At 56.2% G+C, this 27,596-nt stretch overlaps 1 protein-coding gene across 50 annotated transcripts in view; it reads right to left on the bottom strand.

Annotated features, from left to right (window-relative positions):
• CELF4 (CUGBP Elav-like family member 4) overlaps positions 1-27,596 on the bottom strand; it is a 314,667-nt gene that overhangs the window by 6,114 nt on the left and 280,957 nt on the right. For 5 of the 50 annotated variants that reach the window (XM_086372670.1, XM_086372677.1, XM_086372671.1 and 2 more), the window contains exons 4-12: positions 26,051-26,179; positions 25,238-25,317; positions 24,664-24,807; positions 23,655-23,802; positions 21,721-21,870; positions 17,648-17,713; positions 16,043-16,126; positions 10,941-11,084; positions 5,561-5,732 (exon numbers count right to left, since the gene is read on the bottom strand). In XM_086372670.1, the coding sequence (XP_086228796.1) occupies positions 5,605-5,732; positions 10,941-11,084; positions 16,043-16,126; positions 17,648-17,713; positions 21,721-21,870; positions 23,655-23,802; positions 24,664-24,807; positions 25,238-25,317; positions 26,051-26,179 (1,073 nt within the window). In that variant the 3' untranslated portion in view covers positions 5,561-5,604. Of the gene's footprint in view, positions 1-5,560; positions 5,733-6,137; positions 6,217-10,940; positions 11,085-16,042; positions 16,127-17,647; positions 17,714-21,720; positions 21,871-23,654; positions 23,803-24,663; positions 24,808-25,237; positions 25,318-26,050; positions 26,180-27,596 lie in introns of all 50 variants that reach the window. The other 45 variants (XM_086372683.1, XM_086372690.1, XM_086372712.1 and 42 more) reach the window with 26 other exon arrangements.

Raw genomic sequence — 27,596 nt, 5'->3', positions numbered from 1 at the left:
CCGCCTGCAGCCCCAGCCCCTCCACAAGGAAAATCCGCAGACCCACCACCCGTGAGAGCCAACTGGCAGGCCCGTGGGGCGGGAGAAGAGGCCTCAGAACTGAGGGCCGGGGGTGCGGGGACTCCCTAGTTGTCCAGTGGTTTGGACTCTGCGCTTTCACTGCCCAGGGCCCAGGTTCAATCCCTGGCGGGGGAACTAAGATCCCACAAGCCACGCGGCACAGAGGGCACTAGGTGTCAGCCATGCAAGTGTACCTAAAGGACTCCCAGGGACTCTCCCACCCAGTCCTGGGACGCCCGCTCCTCCCCACCCGCTGGGCTCCTTGGCTGGCTGCCAGCTTTCTTCCAGCCTCCCTTCAGGGCCTGGCTCTGGCGGACGCTGGGGATTCCACACAGCCCCTCCCCAAAGCTCCATTGAGGGAACTCTCTCACACACACTTGGCCCCAGCACGCAAACACACTCTCATACTTAGCCTAAAGAGGCTCCCCCGGGTTCTGCCGGCTGGCCACTCCCTTCACGTGAGAACACTGACCCCTCTGCCTGCTGTGACCCCTGCCTGGCTGCCCTTTGGAAAAGCCTCTTCAGGCCCAGCCCTAGACGTGGCAGCAGGGTCACTGACCAGCATGGGGAACTTGAAATCAGGCCTGAGCAAGTTATGGTCAAGTTGAGCCAATTTAGATGCCAGGTTCTAAACACAGCTGGCCTCCAGCCAGAGAAGGCTCAGGCCCAAACCACAGCCCAGCACCAGGCAGGTCTGACCCGAAGCACCTGTGCCTGCAAAGCTCGGAGCAGACGCTGTGCAAAAGCACACTCAGATCCAAGCCCAGGGTCCAGAGACACGGGGCTCCCAGGATCCAGAGACACGGGGCTCCCAGAGACACGGGGCTCCCAGGATCCAGAGACAGAGACACGGGGCTCCCAAGGTCCAGAGACGGGGCTCCCAGAGACACAGGGCTCCCAGGGTCCAGAGACACAGGGCTCCCAGGGTCCAGAGACACGGGGCTCCCAGAGACACAGGGCTTCCAGGATCCAGAGACACGGAGCTCCCAGAGACACGGGGCTCCCAGGGTCCAGAGACACGGGGCTCCCAGGATCCAGAGACAGAGACACGGGGCTCCCAAGGTCCAGAGACGGGGCTCCCAGAGACACAGGGCTCCCAGGATCCAGAGACATGGGGCTCCCAGAGACATGGGGCTCCCAGGGTCCAGAGATATGGGGCTCCCAGAGACATGGGGCTTCCAGGGTCCAGAGACACAGGGCTCCCAGGATCCAGAGACATGGGGCTCCCAGGATCCAGAGACATGGGGCTCCCAGGGTCCAGAGACACGGGGCTCCCAGGATCCAGAGACATGGGGCTCCCAGGATCCAGAGACAGAGACACGGGGCTTCCAGGGTCCAGAGATATGGGGCTCCCAGAGACACGGGGCTCCCAGGGTCCAGAGACACGGAGCTCCCAGAGACACGGGGCTCCCAGGGTCCAGAGACACGGGGCTCCCAGGATCCAGAGACAGAGACACGGGGCTCCCAAGGTCCAGAGACGGGGCTCCCAAAGACACAGGGCTTCCAGGGTCCAGAGACACAGGGCTCCCAGGATCCAGAGACACAGGGCTCCCAGGATCCAGAGACATGGGGCTCCCAGGATCCAGAGACATGGGGCTCCCAGGGTCCAGAGACAGAGACACGGGGCTTCCAGGGTCCAGAGATATGGGGCTCCCAGAGACACGGGGCTCCCAGGGTCCAGAGACACAGGGCTCCCAAGGAGTCTGAGTACGTTCTCCCCCTCAGCTCTCCCCCTGCAGAACTACACAGCCAGGCACCTGCCCTCAGCTCAAGCCCAGCATGCTCCAAGGTGGGACAAGGGACTTGGGTGCCTGCCTGGACCTGATCACGTTCATGCTTCTGCCTGTTTCCTTCCTCTTAGTTTCCCAGTAAAGATTTCTTGGAGAAACTCCCATCTTTGCACAAGATAAGAGGCAGGGGCTGCAAGGATGCCAGGAACCCACCTAACCATCAGGAGGCACAGACTGCATCCTACCCAGGCCTCGTTTCAGGGGAACCAGAGCCCAACCACACTTCCCTCCCAGAGCTGCCCTCCCAGGGCCCCTCTGCTTCCCCAGACCCCCCTCACTCTAGTTCTGATTTGGCCACCTCTAAGCCTTCTGTCTTCACCACTGGCTCTGAGATCCCCTTCCCCGGGCCTCTTCACACCTAGCTATGCCCCCTGAGCCCCTGCTCAGATGAACTCTGTCCTTCTGAGTAACTGGAACTCATCATCTGTAAACATCCCTTGTCGGTCTGTAAAATCATGCAACTTTAAGCTGCTTTTATAGCTGTTTCCTCCCTCCCTTGCTGGCAGCCACTTCCCACTGCAGTCCCCAAGTCTGGCCCTTAGCTGGCACCTGCCTTCTGTTACAGCCTCTAACAGCCTTGGGCTGGGAAAGCCTGAATGCACCATTTGTTAAAATCCTGTGATTGTAGCCAAAAGGTCAACTTGAATGTAGGAGTTATGTGTTGTTGTTTGGTCACTAAGTTGCGTCCACCCTTTCGTGACCCATGGACTATAGTCCGCCAGGGCTCCTCTGTCCATGGGATTTCCCGAGCAAGAATTATGGAGAGGGTTGCCATATCCTCCTCCAGGGGATCTTCCTGACTCAGGGATCGAACCCACGTCTCCTGCATTCGCAGGCAGATTCTTTACCACTGAGCCACCAGGGAAGCATAAGGATTATGTGACATCACAGTGTTTGTAGGAGACTGCCTAGTGAAGGGGTAGTCAGATGGCTGACCCCAGAGAAGGGGGATGTCTGGGGTAGGAGAGGGTGGGGCGAGAATACAGGGGTGTTTATCATTCTCCTTACTTGAAGGGGTTAAGTAGCCCCCCAAATCATGACTCAACCACTCAGTAGCTGATTGGCAAGTGACTTAATCTGTGTGTGCTCCAACTGTAAAATGGGAAAAACAACACTGCCTACCTTATAGGCAGCGTCAAGTATACAGTTATGTCTCCAGAGTTGTCAGCTACAAGAACAATGCCTCGTGCATGGTAAGCACAGTGTGAAAACCTGTGGTTCTCATCTTTTCTGGCTTTTGTATTCCCTGGTAGAAGAACCACTCTGCTTTTTAAACTATTTCTCTTAAGTCCACTCCACAATTACGACTGCTAACTGGTTCTACCCTGGGGGCCACTTCTTACCTTCTGTCCCAAACAACAAATCCACCTCTCTCGCCCCTTCCTCTGACCTAGATGTCCTCTCCTTTCTTGGGGCTTACTTGCGTCGAGGTCAACAAGGCTAAGACAGGCTACTGTCAAGGGAGCCACAGAATCCCAGGGCATGAGTCCCCAGCATACCACCTGGAAACTCCTGTGGTGGCTCCAGCACCTGGGTTTCATCACTGGAGAAATGCAAGCCCAAGAGGGGAAGCACCTTGCCCCAGGTCATGCCCTGACGGCAGAGTTAACCTATTGAAGAAAAAGTGCTCCATGTCACGAAAGGGCTCTTCCACTGCATTGTCCCTCTGTCCTCTGGAAACGTGCCCTCTGCACCATCTGCTGGCTGCCACAGAGCCAGAAGCTCCACGCGGGCAGGATGGTGACCATGCATCTCTGTATCCCGGAACTAAGCACAAAAACTGCCCACACTCTGAATGGATGTGCGCGCGCGCGCGCGCGCGTGTGTGTGTGTGTGTGTGTGTGTGTTCGTGTGTGCATGTGCACGCGTGCTCATGCGCATTTCATACAGACCAGAGATGGGCAGGAGCTGGAAGTCAGGAAGCAAGGGAGGCAGACTTCGCTCTTCCAGCCTTGCTGTGAATAGAGGCTCAAGAAAACCTCTTGGAGAGAAGGTGAGTATGGCTGCTCCCAAGTGGACAAAAGGGGTCCTACCGGCAGTGCGGGGATCTGGGAGGAGACTGGGAAACTGGAGCCCTCCCTCCCAGACTCCAGACTCTGACCCTTCACTGGAAGGTGTAACTGTCACGTGGCTCACCTTTCTCGCGAGCCCTCTCCATCTCAGGTCACAACTACTCTGCTCTTGCAGTCACTCCGGCCAGAAATCCAAGTGCCATCCTAACCCTCTTTCTCTCACACCCCCTTGAATTCCTTCCAAACAGCACCAGCTCCTTCACAGCACCTCGAGTGACTGCTATCCCCCGGGACTGAGCAGTCCAAGCACTAGACCTCTGCTTGTGGCCCCACAGTCTATCAATACAGCAGCCAGCGATCCTACTGAAATGCAAGTCACCCACAGCCCTGTGCCCCGCAGAGCTCTCCAGTGGCTCCCTTAGCCCTCCATTTCAGCGGAGAGGCCGAAGTCCACACAGCGGACTGGGTTCCTTCACGAGGTGGCCCTCCTCACCTCTGGGATCTCCTTTTCTACTCCCCCGCCCCTCAGCCTGCCATAGCTCTCTATCATCTCGGCCTAATGCTGGTCCGTGCACACACTGCCTTGGCTCTCACCTTGGAGCCTGTACACCATACTCCTCTGGACCCTGGCATGGCTCCCTGTCTTCCCTTCTTCAGATCTCTGCTCAAGTGTCACTTTCTCAGCAAGGCCTACCCTGACTACCTGATTTAACTGTAACCAACAATTTCAACACCCTATACAATTTACTCTTTGATTGTATGTCCTTGTTTGATGTCTGTCTGCCTTGCTAAGGACAAGGATTTTGATCAGTATCACTCATGCTGAGCTCCTAACAGTAGTTGACCCACAGAACTGTGGAGGCGGCAGAGGGCTGGCAGCCTGGCCCTGGCCAGGGAACAAGCTGGGATGGCAGGAGGGCACCGCAGTGGGGGAAGCCAGGCTGGGGGTGAACTCTTGATGACCAGGCACATCTCCCACCTCCCTCCCCCCAACTCCGCCCCAGGAAGCTGCTTCATCCAGGGGAGTATGTGGCCTGGAGGAGGAGTGCCCCGAAGGTGCCTCCAGCTTTAAGGCAGGACTCAGAGAGCTGGGAAAAGTGACACCTGTCCACTCATCACGGGCTCTGGGAAGTGGGCAGGGTAAGTGGCCCCAGCCCCGTACATACAGTCACCCTCCTCAGCCTCTGTCCCCTCTTGTTTTTTTGGTAAAGTTCTCTTTGAAAAGTCCTGTTCCCGCCTCTCCAGACTGAGCTGTGGGGAACTGGAGGAGTGAGACGGTCAAGTGTTGACAGGCCCCCAGAGCTGGAGAGTGGAGAGCCAGGGAGTCTGACAGAAGGCCCCAGCACATGTCTATAGCTCCCCACCACAGAGCCTATGCCACCCAAACTCTCCTAGCCCTGAGCTTGCCATTGGCTCACCCCAGGACTTCTGGCAAACAAGATTGCCAGTGTAGACCTTCTCAAAGCAGTTCCCTCCCTCCTGTCCCCTCTTGGCTCTGCGGCAGGGGGATGGCCATACCCATTTCTGCCGGGGATGACCACAGCTCTGCGCCTGCCCTCTGAGAGCAGGTCGAGCCGGGCGCAGCGGGTCCAAGGCACAACGAGGGTCCAGGCAACAGAGGCCAGAGGAGGCGGCGGGTCCGTCCGGTATCAACCTCCCCAACCTCCCCGTCCCCGCGCCCCGGCCGATCCCGGTTACCTGTGCGAGTCCTGGTCTCCCCCGGGGGACGCTCCCGCCGGCGCTCAGTACGGGCGATTGGCGTCTTTGGGCCGCTTCAGCTGCACCTTGAGCCTCTTCATGCCGATCTGGAAGCCGTTCATGGCCTGGATGGCGGTCTGCGCGCTGGCCGGGTTGTCGAAGCTCACGAAGCCTAGCGAGACACGAGGGACGAGGGCCTGGGTTTCCACGGGGCCGCCCCGGCCGGGAGGGGGCGAGGAGGGGAAGGGGAGAAGGCGGGCGCCGGGGGGCGGGGCGGGGCGGGCGGAGGCCCCGCCCACTCCCGCCGAACCTCCGGGCGGGGCGGGGATCAAGGCTCCGCCCCTCGTGGCCCCGCCCCCTATTCGGTCTCGCACCCCTCCCCCACAGCCCTCGTGCGCGCGGCCTCCTCTGGGGCCGCGCTGAGGAGGCTCCAGGCTACCGACCCGCGCGGCCCCGGGCGGGCCGCCCCCGCTCCGCCTCGGCTCTCCGCGGCGCCGCTGTCCCGGGCGCCCTCTCCCCCACCCCGGCCGGCCCCGGCACCTCAGCCCCCGCCTGCGGTGGGAGAGGGCGGACACACCTGCGGGCGGAGGAGTTTATTGGACACTGTCCTCCCTGACAGGAGGGGGCCTGGCAGCGGGAGGGCACGGGGGGCCGGCCTGGGGAGAGAGAGGAGTGCGAGGGGAGGGAGGGGAGGCGCCCCGGAGCGAACGTCGCCGCCGCCGATCCCGGCCGCCCCCCTGGCGAGCGCCGCCGGCCACGGGCCGGGGCCGAGGCGGGGTCCCCGCCGACCCTCCGCTCGCTCCGTCCAGGCCGAGCCCCCCCGCCCCACAGCCAGGCTCCGGGTGGCCACCCGGGTTAGTCCACACTGGCTCGCGTGAAACGCCACCTCGGTCCCAGAGGCCGTCCGCACCACCCTTTCATGTTTAGTACAACTCCATCCTGGAGCAGCGGCTCTTGCCCTGGATTAAGCACGCGCCCGCTGACGCGTCCCCTGTGAACCTCTCATAGCACTGATAAGGGTGTGACAGTAATAGTACAAATTGACACTATTAGCGAAAGTTCGCTGAGAGCTTTCTCCGTGTACTACAGGCTGCAGAAGTGCTTGTCACACGTTCACTCCTCCCAACATCCCAGGACAACGATATAGAACCATCCATGGCTCCCAGTCACCTGAGGCAAGCAGTTCCCAGGTGGGACTGGATTAGGTTCCCAAAGTTGACACCTTTTGGAACTCAAAATGCATCTCCTCTTTATAGACTACACTACATCAGCATTTCCCAAAACGGCTCAAACGGTGCTCCTTGAGAAAGGACCTTCTGTGGTCAGGTGGGTTTGTAGCCAGGTCACTCTGGAACAGTTTCTGGCACATTAACAAACAAAAACATCCCCCTCCCACCCAGCTTCTCTCTTCTTTATGGCTTTTTTTAAACCTCGTATTTCCTGGAATTTGTTTGACTTTGGAGGCCATTTCTCTGGTAAAATGGACTTAGATCCTGCAAATATGAAACTACGCTTGGCAAAGTTTCCTGGCCATACTGCAAATGTGCCTTATTTGGGGCGTTTATCCCCAAATGGCCATTAGATATATAAGGGATAAATGTACAGACCCCGCCGAGGTAGAAAGCTGTTTCTTGGTTAACTATCTGTGGTCCCATGGTCCTGCCTGAGACCCCTCCCTCACTCTCCCCATGTGGTGACCCTTTCTCCCCTTTACCTCCACCCGGACACTACCTCTTCTGGCCTCTTTTCTCTTTCTCCCTCCTGCATTTCTGCACATTTTCTCTTGCAACCATGCATCATCAAAGACGGGGGAGGGATGTGTGCAGGTACATGTGAGTGTACTCAAGGAGGGCTAGCTTGTGAGCTCAGATGAGACTGGACACAGCTGGGCCCAGGGCAACATATCCAACATCTGTATTCATCTATACACCAAAATACACAGGAAGGATTTTGGATTATCCATAGTTGGAAATCAATGTGAGTCATTTTTCCACCTCCCCCTCTCATGCCCTCCTGGCCCATCCCTTCCCCATAAAACTACAGTCAAGCTGTCAGCAGAGCAGTTTTCAAATGTGTGAATGGTGCATCTGTTACATTGCTCTCTTTTTAGGCAAGCTAAAAGCCTCCCTTCCTACCAGGACAAGATAGCTTAACTGTTGGTGACAGCTACCCCCCCCCCACAAAAAAAAAACAAAAACAAATATGAACAAAGTGGGAAAGAGACAGGACAAAGATAAAAAGGGCTGGAGATGCTGTGTAGGGCAAAGGTGTAAAAGGAGTGAGAGAAGTTCCGGGAGGAGGCAAGAAGCCCAGCCTCAGGCTGAATACTGGAAGCCTGGGGGTTGGGAAGGGTTCCAGGCTCAAGGAACTTTTCTTCCTGAACTTTCTTAACTGGCTAGCAGTCAGGGCAGGGAGCATCTCCCCACTGGCCCCCTTAGCAAGGCTCTGGGCACCATCTCCCATGTACCTGGTTTCCAGGGCTGTGTCCCTTTTCTCAGAGCCCCCTGCCCCATTCCTCCCGCCCCTGAGAAGGTGCCTGCCTCCCAGACCATGAAGGCTGTGCAGGCAGGATCCCCTCCTGGCAGCCCTCCAGCCCCTCCTCCAACACAAAAACCATTTGTGCTGCTCACGAAGGCCTCCAAAAGATTGTTTGTGGTTATAAAGACCAAGGGAAGACTCTGAGGAGTTCACTTTCACAGAGGACCATGTGTAGAGCAACATAGCCCTTTTGGGGGGAATAAAAGGGGTCCTAGCACCTCCTGAAGGTCCACTCTGACTAGGTCCCTCACATGGAATGTCTTGTGTAACCTTCACAGCATCACTGAGAACTGACCGCCGAAATCCCCATTCCACAAATGCAGACACTGAGATCCAGAGAGTAAGCTTGCCCATGAGTGCGTGCTGGGGAGATGCACAGGTTGGGCTGCCAAAGCAAGGGAGGGAACCCAAGAGAGTGAAGGAGGAGCCACTGGGCCAGCCAGCTGGGCGGGATCCTGGCCTTTCTCAAGGCTGGTGGGTTTTCAGTGCTAGATGTTTGTTCAGGAAGAGAGAAAGAACCAGAGCAGAGGTATACGGGGGAGGACTTCCAGAAAAAGTAGGGCAAAAGTCTTTGCTGGAGAACTTGAACGAGCTAATGGCAAGGATAATCTGGGGTTGACTGGAGGGAGCGGCACAGCATAGATGCCAGAGGAAAAGGCTGCAGACTGAGCCTGCTCCAGCCTGGGTACCCAGCATAGTCTGGGCTCTTTGCAGTTTTCTTCTGACTTATGAGACATCTGAGGCTTACTTAGAGACCAAATGCAGCTGATCTCCAGTCTGCTGTTTTTACATACATAATTGTAATTCATTAGAAGAAACACCAAACAGTGGAGGGGTGCACCCCGGTCTTTTCCTTTGGCCTTGTTCTCCCAGCCCCCAGAGAAATGAGCTGCTGGGCAACTCAATGCCTCTGAAGTAACACAGATTTTTAGTGGCAGCTGCCAGAGGGGAAGGAACACTGCAAAGATCTTGACTGCCTTGGGGAACATCATTTCCACCCTGAAGCCCTTCATGGACCTGGAGAGCTGGTCTCCAAACTGAAATCTCCTTAACACGTGCGTGCTTTCCTGCACTTCTGCACTTTTGTACCTTTTCCCCTCCCCCATCCCCAAGAGGGGACCCAGGTTCCGTGGTCAAAGAAGGATCCTATTCTGTCCTCACAGCCCCTGAATCTGGGGGTCAACCTGGAGGTACTGGGCTGACTCAGCTCTGGTTCCATGTGTGGCTGTCTGGGGACCAGACTCCTCAATTCTGGGGGACTCAGGAGTAGATCAGACCTGAGAAAGCAGCTTTCATGGAGGCAGAAGAGGTGGGAGAGGGACCAAGGAGGAGTGGAGAAGAGATGTATGGGGATGACATGGGTTTCCAGGAGGTCTGAAGAAGCAAACTGAAACTCAGGAAGCCCAGCTGAACTGGAATTTCAGATAAGCAATAAATACTATTTTAGTATGTCTCCAATATTGCATGGGACACATTGCACATAATATTTGGGACGTGTGTGTTAGTCACTCAGTCGTGTCCGACACTGCAACCCCATGGATGGTAGTCCACCAGGTTCCTCTGTCCATGGAATTCTCCAGGCAAGAATGTTAGAGTGGGTTACCATTCCCCTCTCCAGAGGCTCTTCCCAACCTAGGGATTGAACCCGGGTCTGCCACCTTGCAGGCAGATTCTTCACCTTCTGAGCCACCAGGGAAGACCCATTTGGGACATATGTATACTAAAAATGTTATTTATCGGAAATGCCAATTTAACTGGGTATCTTGTGTTTTATCTGACAACCATACTCCTAGATCCTCCCAGGTCCTTCATCTCCCATCTAACACTCTGTCCAGGAGAATTTCCCAAAGGTATCTTCATCCCATTACTCCCCCATCTTCCACTGCCTACAGCATCATATGAAGCATCTTCACCTGAATGATTGAAACCCTCCCCAGCGCAGACTTGCCCTCACAGCTGGTCTCCCCTGAACCTTCCTTTCTCCCCAAAGCCTCCAGCTTCCTCATTCACTAGCCTTTGACTCTCCTCGTCCCAGCCCCCATATGCTCATCCATTCTATTTCCCCCTGCTTGGAATTCCCTCCCCTTCTGTCTGCTTGCATCCACCTGCCTTTCTCATTCCTCATTAGTTGGTGCCTGGCAGATCTCACTGCCGTTGAATAGATATGATTTTCATCTAAGCTCAGACCTGAGGCTTCCTGAGGGCAGGGACCAGTTTCCTCTTCCTGATTCCTTGACAGTTTCGCTCTGGTGGCCTGAGGGGTGGGGGTTCGGGGAGGAGGGTGCATTGGATGGCAAGAGGGGAGCAAAGAGCAGGGTAGACAGAGAAGGGGGCAGGCACAGGACAGAAAGATGGACAGAGGAGACCAAGGGGCCAGCGGGGTAGTGACTGGCCTACCCCAGTTGGTTGGGTGAACCCCCCACCCCAAGGATCATGCTCAGCTTTGACCCCCAGGGCCACTGTAGCCTTGAGAGGAGAGGGATGCTGGGAGAATGGCTGTTGTGAGGCTCTGCTTCCTGCCCCTCCTCCTCCTGCCCAAGACAGGTCCCTTCCCTTCTCGGTTGGTGGGAATTGAGCTTTGGGGCTGGGACGGGAGGCTCTCTCTTGGACTAGGGGTGGTGGGTAGGAGACTGGATGGGAGTGGGCAGGGAAAGCCAAGAAACCAAAGAACGGAAGAGAGAAGAGGGTGAGAGATGGAGGCTGGAGGCTGGGCACAGGAGCACTTGGGAGTGGGGGCGGGGGGCGGCGATGTGAAGGAGCAGGTTAAAAGCAGTTGGACACCGGTAAATTGGTGCGAGCACCACCCTGTCCTAGGTGAAGTTGGTTTGTTATCTTTACCCACCAAAGCATTTACTTTGGTTAGTCGCCCGATCCACAAACACTTTCGAGGAGATGACATTACCGAAAGGGAGGAACATCTGCATCAGCTCAGCGTCCCCAAACTCCTGGGGCAGATGGTAGATGAACAGGTTACAGCCCTCGGGCCCTGCGGTGGAGGGGGGGGGGTCAGGGGAGGAGGGATGGCGGGGTGGGGGAAGAGAGAGACAGAGGAGAGGTGAGCGAGTTAGGCAGCGGCAGCAGGGAGGGGTAGGGGCGAGGTTAGGAGGGGGGTCTCATCCAAGGTCCAAAAGCGGCCACGAAAAAGTGGGGAGCTGCTGAGCCCCGGGTCTGAGCTCTGGTCTCCACTCTGCCCTCGAGCAAGTCTCTGAACCTCTCTGTGCCTCAATGGTCTTTTCTGCATCACAGGGTGCCTGGCAACTCTAGGGCTCCAGGGGTGGAGGCACCCAGTGAATGGGGTGAACATGCCTGATTAGTCTTGGAGGAGAAATACTGAGGAGAGGCAGTGGGTAGGGAGGCCTGCCCAGCCCCACCCCCACCCCCCCACCAGGGGAGGATGGAGGGAAGTGCTGGGGCAGCCCTGTCTCTGCAAGCCTCACTCCCCATTTTCCCCCGGCCAAAGGCAGGACTCTGGGGCCTGGAATCCCCATCCTCTGTCCTGGCCTGCAGCTACTCTTTCCCACTTGATCCCCAAAGGCCTTACCCTCCACTGCCCTGAACCTTAATGTCAGCCCTAATCTTGAAGGTGGAAACCAAGATTTATCCCACCTGCTCCAGCAAGCCAGGTGAGCAGAAAGGGCTTCATACAAAGGCTTCATGATGGGATTCCCATAAGCCAGGGTACCGCCAGCTTCATCATATTAAAAGACTCCCCATTTCAACAATAAGAGCCCTGCCACTTCTGTAGTGCTAACTGCATGCCAGGGTGCTCTGCACACTTTATGTATATGTTAATTCACTTAATCCTTACAGCTGCCTTGAGGCTACTGTCATCCCCACTTTACAGATAAGAAAGCTGAGGCCAGAGAGGTTAAGTCTCCTGCCAAGTTGCATAGCTAGTAGGTGATGGAGCCAGGATATGAACCCAGACCCAGGCTGTCTGTCTCCATGGGCTATGTCCTCCTCTCTCTCTATTTCCTTATCATAAATCTCAGTGCCCCAGAAATTTCCAGATAGCTAAAGATTTACATGTTTCTTTTAAAATAAATTTATTTTTTATAAAAATTAAAATATATTGGCAGTTTCTTTCAAAATTAAATATGAATTTGACAGGGGAGTATGTAATTTCCTCGTTTCTGTCTCACCACAGCAAAAATTTGAAGCGACAGACAGAGGAGTGTTTCAGCTCCATTACAGCTCAGTTTAAACGCCAGACCTGTATTACAGCTCGGTTACAGCTCAGTTTACATGTTTCTTTTTAAATGACCAAAACGCTGAGTTTTAGCTCTTTGAATGAGAAATCTCTCCAAGCTGCTTCCTCTTTTTCTTGCATCTAAAATAGAGTGTGCCACATAAAACTTGACCTTTTAAACTGTGTGTGTGTGCTCAGTTGCTAAGTCGTGTCTGACTCTGTGACTCCATAGACTGTAGCCCACCAGGCTTCTCTGTCCATGGGATTCTCCAGGCAAGAATACTGGAGTGGGTTGGCATTTCTTACTCAAGGGTATCTTCCTGACCCAGGGATGGAACCCATGTCTGCTGCATTGAAGGCTGATTCTTTACCACTGAGCCACCTGGGAAGCCTAACTACTTCTGACATACTTCTGACTTCTATTTTTACATCTTCCCTCTATTTCTGTGCCCTTGAGGGTCACAGCTGATAGCTAAGAGTCCTCTGACCACCAAAGCCTCCCTCTGAACCAATGACCTCCTCGGCCCTGGTCCCTGCCCCACACCATCTGCCCATCCCCACTCTCTGGCCTCCCTCCCTGAACGGCGCTTTCAGAACAGGCGCAAGCGAGCTCCCTCACACACTGCCAGGGGTCCCGGTGCAGAATTCCCCAAGCCCTGGTGGCCCTTCCTCCCCTCCACACCCACCTCCCGTCCCCTCCAACCATGGCATGTTTTCATTGGTTCATACCCTATGGATGTGTCCCTTGATGGTCCCCAGCTAGACCTGAGTCCCCACAGGCCTGGGGCTCCCACAGCCCATATTCTGGGCAATACTGAGGCTCTTTCTCCAGTAGGTCTGGGAAGATTTCTCTCCAGCCAGAAGGGGGCACTTTCTAGGGGGCAGGAGCATGTGCCTTCCCTGTACTCCTACTCTGCTCTCCCTGCATGCTGACACCCACCTTGAACTTGGGGGCCTCCCTACAAGCTCAAGTCCTGCAAGCTGCTTGGTATGGATGTTATTTCTGTTCTCCTTAAAAGAGTCGAGGAGCCTCGAGGGCAGAGCCTCTGCACTCAGTCCCCTCAGCATGGTGTGTGGCTGAACCCCACAGGACCGGCTCTCCCAGTCCCAGGCTAGCCCCCTGCCCCCTCATCCCCAACAGTGGGCCTACACATTGTCATTCTTGGGCTACCCTGGAGCCCTCAGTGCATTCCCTAATTCCCAGATTATCGAGCATCCAGATAGCACAACGGTAGGGCTTTGGATATAATCTGGTCCAACCTAGCCTTTGGAGAAAAGAGAAATGGAGCTCCAGAGACAGAAAGTGATGGCCCTGGAACACACTACATCCCTTTGCACAACAACCCAGGTGGTCTGTGGGCAGACAGCCTCAGGGGCTTCAGGCATCTGTTTTCAGGGTCAAATCAAAGACAAGGGAGCTGGGAGGTGGTTCCTGCCCAGCAGCCAGTGTGTCCTGGTATTTCAATGGCATTGACACAAGTGGTGGTGACTACATGGAAAGAGGCTAACCACTGGCGCCTGGAGGAACACAGCCTTCCAGTTCATAGCTCATGCAACACCAGACATGGCTTTGTTCTGGCTCCATCCCACTCCATTTCCAGGCTTACCTCATACTTGGCAACACCCATGCCTTGCCTTTGCTCCTGCTGTTCTCCCTGCCTTGGATACCCATCTCCCCATCCCCAAATCTGAAGACCTCATCCTTCAGGACCCCAAAGAATTCCCCAAAGACCCCACTCCCAGCACCATGAGCTTGCCCCTGTATGCAGTGTACTTCTCTAAAGATCTGGGTTCCCATCTCACCCCTCCCCCTGCCCTGCTCCCCCAGGGTACCAAAGTCAGGGAGGATGGGGACAACAACAGGAGGCCCCCCTGCCCAAGGGGAGGCCGGAGTAGGGACTGGCCACACAGGGTCTGCTCTGGGGAGCAGGGCATGGGGATGGGAGGGCCTGAAGCTGTTCTGAGATGGAGAGAAGGTACGTGGAAGAGTTCGGAGCTAGATGCATGGGCTGGTACAAAGTGTGAGGTAGCGGGTAGGACAGGGAGCAGATGAAGGGAATGGGTTTAGGCCAGTGGGAGGGGCTGTCATGTGTGTTGGGGCAAGCAGCACTGACCTGCAGCTGTGTGTGTGTGTGTGTGTGTGTGTGTAGAGACCTCTGAGCCACAGGCCAGAGCGATGCGGGGTACTGACTACAAGGTGAGGGTGGGTCAGCCTGAAGTCACGGTGGTGACAAAAGCAGTAAGGGCCTTTGGGCACAGTTCTGGGCCTGGGATGGGTAAAGTTGCACCCCACCACTTGTGGCTCTGACCCGACTGATGTGGTGCTGGAAGGCATGGACTGGAGGGAGGAGGGCAGGGCAGGCTCCAGGGCCACAGCCCAGGGAGGGGACCTGCTGGCAGAGGCAAGCTGATGCCCTATCCCCCACCCGCATTTCACCGACGGCCCCAGGTGTGACTTGGAGCTGCAGCAGTGCGTGGCTGCAGGAGTGAGCAGGGGGCCTCACTGTGCACCCCGCTAGGTTCCTGCATCTTCACGGGCCCTGGGAAGATGGTGACACAGGTCTCGGGAGCTGCCCCATGCACATGAACTGAGATAACACCTCACATACAACTTTGGAGGGGGTGACCAATTGGTGAGGGAAGGGCGGCATGCACAGTGAGAAATCAGCAGGTGACTGCTGGAGTCTGGAGACAGTCTTGAGCTAGGTGATCCTCACACCCCTCTAGGGAATGATTACCACTGAGACAGTCTTGAGCTAGGTGATCCTCACACCCCTCTAGGGAATGATTACCACTGTCCTCATTCTACAGGTGAGGACGCCAAAGCTGAGAGAAGAGAGGCCAAGCTAGGACTCAAACCTAGAAAGATTTGCTTCAAAGACCAGGCTCTCAGCCATCCAGGTTCTGGGGCTTATTTGGGACCACAGAGCTTTGGACTAACAGACCCTGAGGTCCTTTCCAGGACTAGCCCACCTCCCATAGCTCTGGGACTGTCTGCTGCAAGGACTACGAGCCAACGATCTGGAAACCACTAGTCCTTTCTGGCCATGTGGGCTACTGGGGCGGGTATCGTGGCCTCACTGGCAGAGTGACCCTTTTCATAGGGTGGGAGACAAGATCCCATCACACGGGGCTCTGTGAGCATCCCCGAGCTTGGACTTGTTATCCAGTCCCCATGGGGCTCCAGACTCTGGAATGGGAGGACGCTGAGGGTCTCTAGGAGGTTCCAGCATCTAAGGCCCATTGGCTTGTCGCCCTGTTCACAGCAGGGCCTCAGAGGCAGCTTTCTGGGATCCCCTTATTTTACTAGGCCTACACCAGAGCACCCCAACCCCTCACCCACCCGTGGATCCTGCCCTGGAAGCTCCAGGTGGGCTCTCCTGCTCACCGAGAGGGCACAGCTTCTGTCCTAGATGAACTGGTCTCCCTGCTCCTGCCCGCCACCCCAGCCATGAGCATCCCTATGTCTCCCCTTCCTCTCCGCTGGACAAAAGCTGCCCATTGTGGGAGGTGCGACTCCTTTACCCTGCCTCGTCCAGGCCTCCCCCGTCCTGACTTCCCTCCACTGGGGTTTGCAGAGTTGCCCGTGACGTGCACCTCCGCGCTGCCTCTCACACTCCTGCAGCCCCCCTCACCCTCGGCACAACGCAGATGTGGTCACCTTGCCAAAAGAACACCACCGCCAAAGGCCTGGGGGAGCAGCCTCTTTGGGGGGAGAAGGGGGAGGGGCATAGGAGCCCCCCTGGCAGACTCACCTTCTCTCTGTTGCTGGGGGATCATTGGAGGTGGCTGAGGAAAGGCCTGGCTTATCTGACCATAGGCAGCAGGGTAGGCGGCTGCTGGAGGACCCAAGGGAAGAGGCAAGAGCGAGAGACGGTGACAGTAACACGAAGAGAGACAGAGTGAGAGGCAGGAAGAAAGAGAGAAGTTTCAGTGGTGAGCAGTCAAAGCAGACCAGCGAAAAAAACGCATTTTTAACGTAAAGCCAGTTTTTAGCAGTAATGAAGGAGAAGCCGCAAAGGGAAGTCTAGAAGTTGCATATGTGTTCACGCGGGCCCCCATGTGCGTGCATGTGTGTGCATGCATGTGTGTGCATGTGTGTGTGCATGCTGGTGTGTGCCTGGGGGAGGCAGGTTTAATCTGCAACAATGGACAACCCATGTGTGCAGATAATCCACAATAACGGATAACCAAAAACATCAGAATGGAAAGGCTGGCCCCACACCACCTGGCACCCACCAGGTTTCCCCTTCTCTGAGCCCGGGCTGCCTCGGGCTCACACCACCTCATGAGTGCTCAGATGGCACCAGTGGGGGAGGTGGGGAGCCACCCTAGATGTGAGCTTGGCCTCTGGGACCCTGCTAGTGGCTGGTTCCCCAAGGGCCGAAGACTGAGTTGAACAAATCTGATGCTTTCTATATTCAAATGGAAAAAGGGTCAGAGGAGGCACAGGACTGGCTAGACCCTCCTCAGCCTGGCCTGGCTCCCAAAGGGGTTCAGGGGGGTCAGCAGGTGAGGAAGAGAGCTTCCCCTGGACTCTAGGTGACAGCCAGCTCATGCGGGCCCCCATGTACCAGGCAACCCCGTTACCCTCCAGGGAGACACTGCCAGCTCATCTGAACGCAATGAGGAGGGACCCTGATGGGGCCAGACAGCAGGACCCTGGCTGGCAGAGATGACTGTGGGTGTGTGTGTGTGTACACATGTGTGTGTTGTCTAGCCCAGAGGTAGGACAGAAGTGTGGCTGACAGCTGGCCTTGGGCTTCCTACAGTAGCTCATCACCTCCCCATTCAGTGACCCAAGGCCACCTGCCCGCTTCTCCTTTTTTCTGCCTCTGGCGGTCTGTCCTCCCCTGTCCTCCTAGCTCGGGCCCCACTCCTGTTGCCTGTGTGTAGCTGGGGGTAGGGGAATGGAAGCTGCTTCTCCTCCTTCAAACCGGCATCTGTGCTTTCTGGGCCAGTGGCCCCCCAGCTCCAGTCTCACGTGGTGTTGCTGGGGGAGGTTTGGTGCCCCTGGACAGACCCGCCCTGGCAGCACCATGGGGGCAGGACATCTGGCCTCAGAGATGCCGCTTCACAGCAAGGCTAAAGCTTAGCCCAGCTCACCAGCTCAAATGGAGTTCTGAACTCCCCCCCACACCACTGCCAGGATGAATTAGGGTGAGGCAAGCTCTGCCTGATCACCAAAGGACGCCCGCAGAGAAGGAGGCAGCCTGGTAGGAGGACCACGGCTCCCTGTCTGTCCCTCCCCACTCCCCCAAACCCCCCACACTGCTAAGCCCAGGCTTGGGTGGGGCGATGCCCAGGCACGGGGAGGTGCACGCAGCCGGGGACCACCGTGGGGACGCGTGGATACTAACGACCTGCATACTGCTGCACTCCGGCGTAGGCCTGCTGCAGGGGGTCCGCGGCTGTGGGGCTCTGCGCTGCAGGGGAGCCAAAGGACAGAGGTCAGCAATGCCTGCCCAAACCAGCCCCTCCCCCGCCACGCCCCTGGAGATGCTGCTGCGGCCACACTGCCTTCCCGGCCACCGCGGTCCCTGTCCTGGGGCAGGATATCTGAGGCAGGCTCCCTGAATGGCTGGGAGGGGGGCCCTTTCCCCAGTCTGGGGCCCTCAGGATGGTGGTAGGCTGCTCCCCCTGGTTGGGGGATGTAGGCTGCTGCTGGTTTGGGGGGCTCATGCAGAAGGCTGGGGAGGGCGGGGAGGAGACAACAGAGGAGGGCTCGACCATGAGGGGCTGGGTGGGGAGACACCCGAGGGACCTGGCCCTGGAGAAGGGCTGCCTGAGAGCAGGCAAGGAGGCCAGGGGCTGTCAGGAGGGTGGTCTCCTCCTCACTTATTCCTAGTGCCCAGCACAACTGGGGGCAGAAGCTGAAAGAGCATGGAGGCCTCATGCTGCCATTCTCTCTGGGCCACCCACGCCTGCTCAAGTAGAGGGACCTCCTCCCAAATTCTTTAGGAGTTTGCACGAGGCACAGAGGTCGTCCATTCCCGGGCACGCCCGTGGTAGGACCGACCACACAAATGAGATCTGCCCCACAGTGCCCACAGACACCAGGGAACCAGAAGACCAAGGGTCTTATCACACCCGATCTCATGACTGGGTATTCACCACCCAGTGCCAGAGGACCAGAGGCTGATACTTTGGCAAGCAACCCGGGGAAGCTGGGCCGGGGAACAGGCTCGGTTCACTTCAGTTGCCTTTGTGGTGTCTGCAGACGTGGTGGGCAAAAGGCTGGATGGTGCATGGACCGGTGGTGAACTTGCCTTTGGTGATGCAGGTCGGTGATGACTGAAGTGGGAGTGGGCTGGCCTTGGGGGCCCAGGGACGTGGGGGGGGACATATCCAGCCTCATTACCTTTGAGGCCAGCTGGAGAACACAGGGAAATAGAAAGGAAACCATCCAGGTTTATCTGCCTGGTGACCCAAGCTAGCCAAGCTAACTGGCCATGCCAGGCTCTGGGGCCAGTAGACCAGGGAGAATGCCCAAACCTCCTGTCTGAGCTCCCTCCCCTGAACCTCTCAGTAAAGTCACACTAGAACAACAGCACTGGGTGTCAGGGGGCAAGGGAAAGTCCTGGGCCAGAGGTCCTTGGGGGAGGGCACACTCAGAGGGGTGAGCTAAAGATGGGTAAGGATGCAGGCTCCTTCCCACCTGGGGTTGCCCAGGACAAAACCTATCCCTCTATTTCCCCCAGGGTGGGCACTGGAGTGCCCAGTGGGAAGGTGGTGGTGGTGATGGTTAGCCATGTGACTGCCTGCTCCCTCTCCACCTGACTCTTGCACCAGCCCTATATCCCCAGAGAGAGAGCTATCTTGCTTGTCCTCACGGTCTACCCAGCTCTGGAACTTGCCTTTATGCTAGCTAGAAAAAAGATATCTCTTCTTTGGGCAAAGTTTGGGCCCTACGCAAAACATAACGGGTATGACTTATATGGCAGGTCCCTCTGCAGCGATGCCAGGATCACAGCAAGTGCTCCGCAAATACTGCGACACAGAGAGGAATGAACAGTCCTTATCATTTCAAGAGCCACCCCTTCAGGGTGTTAAGTAAAGGCCACACTGTGTGCTTCCGGCATGATCTCGAGGGCAAGAGGGGAGAGTAGAGATGCTACCTGGGGCTAGGTAGTGGAGAAAAGCATTTCCGAGCCTCCTCTCCACTTCTCTGCTTAATGACCTCATTAGTAACTGCCAAAGAATGAACACTTTGAAGGATCTCGCTCATTACAGCAGCTCCAAACTCCGCATTTAAAGATGGTAAATTAATTTTTTTAATGTACTACTTTTTTTCTTTCCTTCCCTTCATCCGTCCCTCCTGCTCTGGCAGGGGATTGTTTATGGGATGTGCCAGATTGTTACAAATGGGGGAGAGAAACCCTTCTAAATTCCATGAGGGAAATAGTTCACAGATGTTGGTGGGGGTGGGGAAAGAACAGGTTTGTCAAAATCCAGAGATCCAGATGGGCTTGTGGGCAGGGAAGGGAGGGGGCAGTGAAACCACTCAGATGTGCTGGGGACTGTATCTCCCAGCCCACAAGCCTGAGTGAGGAGGAGCCCAGGTCCCTGAGATGGGTGGGGTCTCTCCCACCTCCAGCTTGCCAAGCCCCTCCCAGCCTAGAGCCTTTGCCCTTCAACAACACTCCAGACCCTCCTCTAGGCCCTGTCACTTCATCCTATAGGCTTCTCTGACCTCTTTGCTACGCACTGGAGGGTGAGGTGTGGGAAAACACTGGGAGGGGATCAAGAGCAACTCCAAGTTCAAAGTCAGGAAATTCTCCTCTATTTCTCTCTGGCACAGTGACCTTGTCCTCTGCTGCTGCTGGTGGAGCTTGTATATTCTCTGGGTGTCTGGGCCTCACTCCAGAATGCTGAAGTCAGAATCTGGGCATCTGTGGGTTTGCAAGGCCACACAGTAGATTCTGGTGGGCAACTAGAGTATGGAGCACTAACGTGCCCCCCAAGGCTGCCCTCCTCTGCTCTAGTTGAGTCAACATCCTTACACCCCCTGCCCCACCAGGACAGCCCCTCCACAGCACACTGCTCCTTGCTCATCTGTGCACAATGAACTCTCCCTTCATTTGAATCCTCAAGCATCTCAAGTCAGAGAATACTCACTCTTGACGAAACTCTGCTCTACCATATTGCCTCATTATTCTGTTGATGCATACTGTGCTCCTGCCTGGATTCTGACCTCCTCAGAGATCAGATCATGTCCTGCCCTCCTCTGGAGCCTCCCTTTTGTCTGTCACAGATTGGGCACTTACTGAGGCTTATGGGGACTCTGTGACCTCATCACCTGCCCTCCAAGAAGGAGGACACAGCTCTCATCATCTCTATTGCACTGCCTCTTACCAGTCTACTCTAGGCCTTTGGGCCCACCTTCCCTACTCCAATGCCAGCCCATCCTCAAGACCAGAGAGAGGCCCTGCTTCAAGTCAACTGGGCAGTCTTACCACAGGAGAACTGCCAAATTTAGAGGAACAAAGTTATTCAAATTTTAAAGGAACAAAGAGAGAGTCCCTTGGACTGCAAGGGATCAAACCAGTCAATCCTAAAGGAAAGTAGTCCTGAATATTCACTGGAAGGACTGATGCTGAAGCTGAAACTCCAATACTGTGGCCACCTTATGAAAAGAAGTGACTCATTGGAAAAGACCCTGATGCTGGGAAAGATTGAAGTCAGGAGGACGAGGGGATGACAGAGGATGAGATGGTTGGATGGCATCACTGACTCAATGGACATGAGTTTGAGTAAACTCCGGGAGTTGGTGATGGACAGGGAGGCCTGGCATGCTGCAGTCCATGAGGTCATGAAGAGTCGGATATGACTGAGCAACTGGAGTGAAATGAAAGTTATTCAAGGGCAGGCCTCCTGGATCTTCCTGTGTGCCAGAATTCAAGCAGGACCCAGGAGCTGTCCAAGGTTCTGGTCCTCTGTTCAAGGTGCTGACCACAGTTTTGGCATGCACCAAGGGACGGAAGTGATAGGTACTAACCAGTCTAGCAATCTATATACCTCCACTTCCTTCCTGGAAGAGTCTTGTCCTACTTAAAACTAAATATAATTATTCTTTTAGCATCTGTCCCCTCACTTCTTTGGGTCAAATTCACCATCAAGTAATTTGCAATTACTAGCCTTTCTCTACCTGGTTGGACGATTCATCTATTCTCTTCTCTCCCTTGAGGGAGCCCCAGGAATGTTTTTTTTTCTCACCCATCAGACTGACAAACACCCACGAATCTGTCTTCTCTCCCATCAGGAACTCCCTGAAGGAGGGCAGGAGGCTGGCTCTCCCTGATCACATTTGGGGTTCCACCAAAGAACAGAAGAGGGCAGGGCCCACACATTCCCATGCTAACAGTGAGGGCAGGCACAGGAAAGGATGAAGAGCATGGCTCATGGAGAAGGAAGGGGAACCAGATGTGCTTACCTGGGTAGGGGTGGATGCCATTGGCAAATACAGCTTCTGCAGCGGGTTGCCCATTGGCCTGTGGGGGGAGGCCAGTGAAGCCGTTCACCCCAATGGGGGACGGGATGCTAGGCACGGCTGGTGCAGTGATGCCTGGAGGGGTGCTGCCACCTGGTTTTAGAGGTGATGGGGGCGGGGGGAGGAGGGGAGACAAGGCAGAACAAAGGCAATGAAGGTCGACCCGTGGATCTCCACTCCCTGGCTCCAAGGGCCTGGGCACAGACTTGGACCTCACACACCAACTCAGTCCTATCTGTGAATCAGGCCTTGGGTTATCTCCCTACATGTAACAACTCTACTCATCCCAACTGTATCTATACTTCAAACTGGAGTCCAAATCCCATGTTCCCTACTAAGACTTCCCTGACCACTGACTGCTCGACCTTGGGGCTGCAGCACATAGACCCCTAAGTGTCCATGACTTTGACCACAGTCGCTCTTCTCTTAGTCTTTTTCGATGGTTCATGCTTACCCCAGCTAAGTCAGGATGGACTGGTCCTTGTTTGGCCACCAAGGGGATTCTAAGCTGTGGCTCTGCTGTCTGCTATCTTGACTGGATCTCTGATGGGCTGATCTGCCTTCCCATGAGGGAGTCTGGATACTCAGGTGGAGGGAGTCTTAACTGTGACTTTTTTGCATTGAGGGAGAAAGGCCTTTGTAGAGTCCAGATTTAGCCCTTTTCATACACAAATTAGACACCCTGGCGGCCTCCAGTTAAGACAATGGTGATGCTGGCTATGGTGAGGGTAAAGTTGGGGTTAGATGACAACACACCGCCCTCCCTACACCAGGTGGGTGGAAACCAAGGTGCGGGTAGTGTCTTTATTGTGCTGAGGCCCCAAAGGCTGCGAAGGGCCTTCTTCTTCAGGTAGGAAGCAAGGAGGGTCTCTCTGTGGATAAGGACCTGAGGTCATCAGGAGTGTCTCCAGGTTGGGGATCAGAGCTGTGGGGTGGTGCTCAAGTTGAGGCTAGAGATGGCACAGTCTTTTATAGTTTTTAGCTGGGAAAGAAATAGCTCCTGGATGTTGGGAATACTGCTACTATGGCCTGAGAGCAGAGAGCCAAGGAAGCTTGATGAATGAGAGCCCAGCCCTTGGAGCTAGACAGGGATGCTTAACTTTGAAACTATTGACATTTATGGCCACGCGTTTCTTTGAAGGGAGCTATCCTGTGCATCACAGGATGTTTAGCAGCATCCCTGGTCTCTGTCTACCAGATTACAGTAGCACTTTCCCTCCTTCAGTTGTGACAGCCAACAATGTCTCAGGACATTGCCAGGTATTTGGGGGCGAGGGGCAACATTGCCCAGGTTGAGAATCATTGAACTGGATAACAGCCAAGATCCAATTAAAAACATGCTTTGTAAGTAGAGCTGTTTTCAACCCCTCTGTCCTTTAGCAACTCTTGCAGTTCTCTCTTGCTTGTTCTGTAGTTGTCTTGGAAAAAATCAGTGAATCTAGGTTGGGTTAAAGGAAAATGAAAAATGGGGCTCCTTCTGTGGTTGGGCCAGGGACCAAACAGGGCCACAAAATGGGCAGGGCTCTTCTCCCTCAGACCTCAAAGGGAGGTGTGTTCATGTCAATTTCTTTCCAGATCTCTATACTACAGATCAACATGAACTGCTTCTTGACATGGCTTAACAACTCGAGTGAAACTGTTGCCACTCTGAAATCGTATCTTGGATAGCAGGGGGGCCAGGATCATCTTCGCATGGGTCCTCAGGAATTAGAACATTTTTGAGACAAACTGCTCAAGGATGAGGCCGGCACTGGGCCCAGACACCAGATGCTCTTGACACAGGATGGTCTGTTGGTAGCTGAAATTCGCCAAACCAAGTTACCAAACTGGGTTCAGCAGCTTTCCTGCCAGGCCCCGTGTTGGTACCTGCCACTCACCTGAGGTTGGGGTCATGGGTGCGGCCGCCAGGCCGTTCATGTTGAGGGCCGCCATCTGCTGCATCTGGGCGGCGGCGAAGGCAGCCATGGGGTTCAGGTAGCCGCCCTGTGCGACTGACGCCATTAGGGCCGCTTGCTGCTGCATCAGCTGGGGCAGAGGGAGTGGAAAAAATATCATGCGCTTCCAGGAGGGCGGCCCTCCCCACCAAGGGGTCATTCAGCTCCTGCTCCCGGAGACCAACTCCCAGGCCATCAACCCCAGGGAGCTCAGATGCATGTCTCTCCTCCCATCTCTGAGAGCCCTGAGCCTTACCCACACTTGCCCTAGTTCTCAGTGGCTATTAGAGACCACGCCCCAAGAGAAAGCTGTGTTCAAAAGTAGAGTCTTTGGGACTCCAAAGTTGCCGAAGGTGGGGGAAGGGGACTGGCTCCAAGGTGCCAGCCAGTCCTGCGGTTCATGGAGATGTGACATCCAAAGCTCTAGAGACACCTGGATGAGCTGCTGTAGACCTAAGTTGGCAAGGGTTTCTGTTCAGAACGGTCCTAACTTGGAGTCTGCAGGGTAGAGGCTACAGGAGCATCCTAAATGAAATCCAGAGGTGAGCGGGGACTGGGAAGGTTGTTGAGCCGTTTAGACACTGTTGAAGAAGCGAGGTGAGCTTGCAGTTTTAGAACCAGAGCCCTGGCCTACCTTAGTGCCACCCGTGTGGGGGTTGTGGTCACAAGTCCAGGAGACAGCTGAGGGGTGATGCTGGCAGAGCCCACCCCAATGTGGGAGAATGGGCCTGAGAGGACCTCAGGGGAAGTGTGGGTGAGGGGCGCTTTGAGGCACCTCACAGGATCCCTGCTAGGAATAACCAGAAGGTGGAAGGACACCTTTCCCCTGAGTGGTGGCAGGGGTAGGGTGCAGTCAGCAGGACCTAGAACCTCTCTCCCTGTTCCAATCAGCGCTTCTTAGGCTTGCAGAGAACTGCCGCCCCCGGCCCCGCCCCGCTGGGCCCCCACTTACTGCCTGTGCGTAGGCGCCGTAGGCCCCGAAGGGAATGGCCATGGGGTTGAACATGCCCATCTGGCCAGCCATCTGCTGCATTCGCCGCATTGTGCGCTCCTTGTCGGTGTCGGCGAACTTGACCACCAGACTGGATGAGGCTCCCTGTAGCCGGGACTGCGCGTGAGGCCCACCAGCCCTGCCCCATCCGCCTCTGCTCCCTGGCCTGGGCCCACCCGATCCTCTCCACGGGGTGCTATGAGGGCGGGGGAGGGGAAGGGGGTAGGGTAACAAGCACCAACCCTCTCCCAGGAGTCTGGAGCTTAACCTCCCGGCAGGCTTTTTCTACCTAGGTGACCTTAGGCTACTTCCTTAGCATCTCCGGGCCTCAGTGTCCTCGTCTGAGAAATGGGGTTGTTGGCAATGCCTTCCCGTCTCCTGGGGAGGCTGCGAGCGTGGTATGAGGGCACGCGTTTGGCACCGTGTGGCCCAGCAGGCGCCAGAACAGGCAGGGCCTTGAGGATGTGTGGGATGGCAGAGATGTCTGGGTCCCTCATTGCCCCGTCTCGCACTCCCCAGGGTCAGCCGCACTCACCGGCATGGTCTGGCTGCCGTGCAGAGCATTGATGGCGGCTTGTGCCTCAGCGTGGGAGGAATACTTCACAAAGGCGCACCCTGGGGAGACGGGAGAGGCTGAGCCAAGGCAACTGGACCCAGAGAAAGGTCAGAAAGGCGCGGGGACTGAAACGCGCGGCACGGGAGCGGCCGAGGGGAGAGGGCGCCTCCCAAGAAGAAAGCAGAGTGAGACCCAGAAACACTGAGACACCGACAAACACAGAGCTACACAAGGAGGCAGAGAAAGAGCTGGGCCCGCTAAGGATGTCAAAGGACCCTTAACTGGCCCCGTCCCAGTCTGGATACGGATCGCGGCCTTTTCTTCCTACCAGGCCTGACAGCCTCGCACCTTCCAAGCAACCTTTCCCCGCTAGCCGCACCCGCCCCTCTCTAGGGGGCTCTGGACTCTGCTAGCAGGCTGGCCAGAGACCCGCGGCCCCGCCCCATCCGCCCTCTCGCCCCGCCCCGTCCGCCCTCTCGCCCCGCCCCGTCCGCCCTCTCGCCCCGCCCCGTCTGCCCTCTCGCCCCCGCCCCGCCCCCATTCGTCCCGCCCCGCCCCCTCTCGCCTCGCCGCCCCAACCACATCTAGCCCCTCCCCGTCCACTCTCTCGCCCCGCCCCGCTCACCTATAGCTCCGCCCAACCCTCTCGCCCCGCCCCCTCTCGCCGCGCCGCCCCACCCATCTCTAGCTCCGTTCCGTCCACCCTCTTGCTTCACCGCCCACTCACCTCTAGCCCCGCCCCACCCACCTCTAGCTCCGCCCCGTCCTCTCTCTCGCCCCGCCCCTACGCACCCTTGCTGTTGCCGTCCGGTCCGCGCAGAATGGTGCATTCCTCGATGTTCCCGAAGGCCTCGAAGAGGCGGCGCACATCGTCCTCAGACTGCTGCTTGTTGAGCATACCCACGAAGAGTTTTCTATCTTCTGGAACAAAATTAGGAGATGCTTACCCGGGCCAAGGGCCCGGAGGCGCGGGGTGGGCCCGCGGGAGGAGGAAGGGTTACGGAGGGGAAGGGTAGGAGCTGGTAGCGGGCAGGAGGGGGGCTCACGGCCGGAGGGGAGGGATAACAGCGAGAGGGAGGCGGTGGGGCACCGCTCGGGGGAAGGAACGACCGGGTGAGGGGATGGACGAAGCGGGGTGGGGGGCACAGCCAGAGGGGGAGGGGAGGCGGGAGGGGTTGCGTCTGAGCGGGGACGGGATTGCAGCGACTCTGCCCCTTCCGGCCTCAGGGCCGGGCCAATGGGCTGGCCTCTCACCTGTGGTCCACAGGTCCTTTGGACAGCCGTACATCCTCTTCCTCCCTCTTCTCAGACACATTCTTATCTTCCTCAACCACTTTCACCCCCAGATGCCAAAATTAATTCACAGCTGGCAGGTGGGCCACAGGGCCTATGTACACACTGTTCTCTCTGCCTGAAGTATCCCCCACATCACAAAGCTGAATCCTCTAATGCTAGGTCTCCGCATAAATATTGCTTTCTCATCAAAACCCCTCTTTCTGCTTCTTCATTCTCTGTCTCACCCCGTCTCCTGGTGCAAAATTCAAAGGACAATTATTTACTGCTTTGCCTGAGTAGTGAGTTTCTGTCTAACTCCCCATCCCTCAAAGTAGGCTCCCCTAGCAAAGAGGCTAGGCCTCTGCTGGAGCGGTGGTAGAGGCACCAGGTAGGCCCACAGGACTGAGCTATGGAATGAATGAATGCATGTCCCATGCCCAGGGGCAACTTCGTTTCTGCCTCACATGTTCTTACCTCCACCGGGTGCTCCCTTTTCTCCCTCCCTTCCTATTCATTCTACAAAATTCAGTCCTGGGCACTTTGGAGGACCCAGTTTCTGAAGACTGGGCTCCCTCAGCAGACACCCCCACAGACACACACACAATTGTGTTGAGTACCAAATGGTTTGTTGACAACACTCAGATGTGAACTTAGGGTGGCAGGGATTTATTAGGCTGTGTGGATATGTAGTAGCTTGTGACTGCAAAAATGTTTCCCATCCCACAAGCTCCTATTGCCCTGTGACTTTCACTCCTCCCAGGGAGGTGGGGTCTATGTTTCCGCCTCTGGAATCTGGGCTGGGCTCTGACTATTCTAACTCATAAAGAATGGCAGAAATAACCCCAGATACCTTCCAAGGCTGGGTCATAAAAAGGATCAGCTTCCACTCTCTGCTCTCTCAGGGATGGTTGCTCTGTGGAAACCAGTCACCATGCTGGAAAGAGCCCCTAACTGGACCACACCAGGAGTCCACACAGAAAGGATCCCAGGCCTCCAGCTGACAGCCAGCATCAGCCACCAGACATGGAGTGAATGAGTCCTGAGATGATTCCAGGCCCCAACC

Source organism: Bos grunniens, chromosome 24 (genome assembly GCF_055505025.1).
Source record: "Bos grunniens cultivar Pamir isolate PY7600 chromosome 24, Bosgru_T2T1.0, whole genome shotgun sequence".
Taxonomy (NCBI): Eukaryota; Metazoa; Chordata; class Mammalia; order Artiodactyla; family Bovidae; genus Bos; species Bos grunniens.
This window is presented reverse-complemented; position numbering and strand designations above follow the sequence as displayed.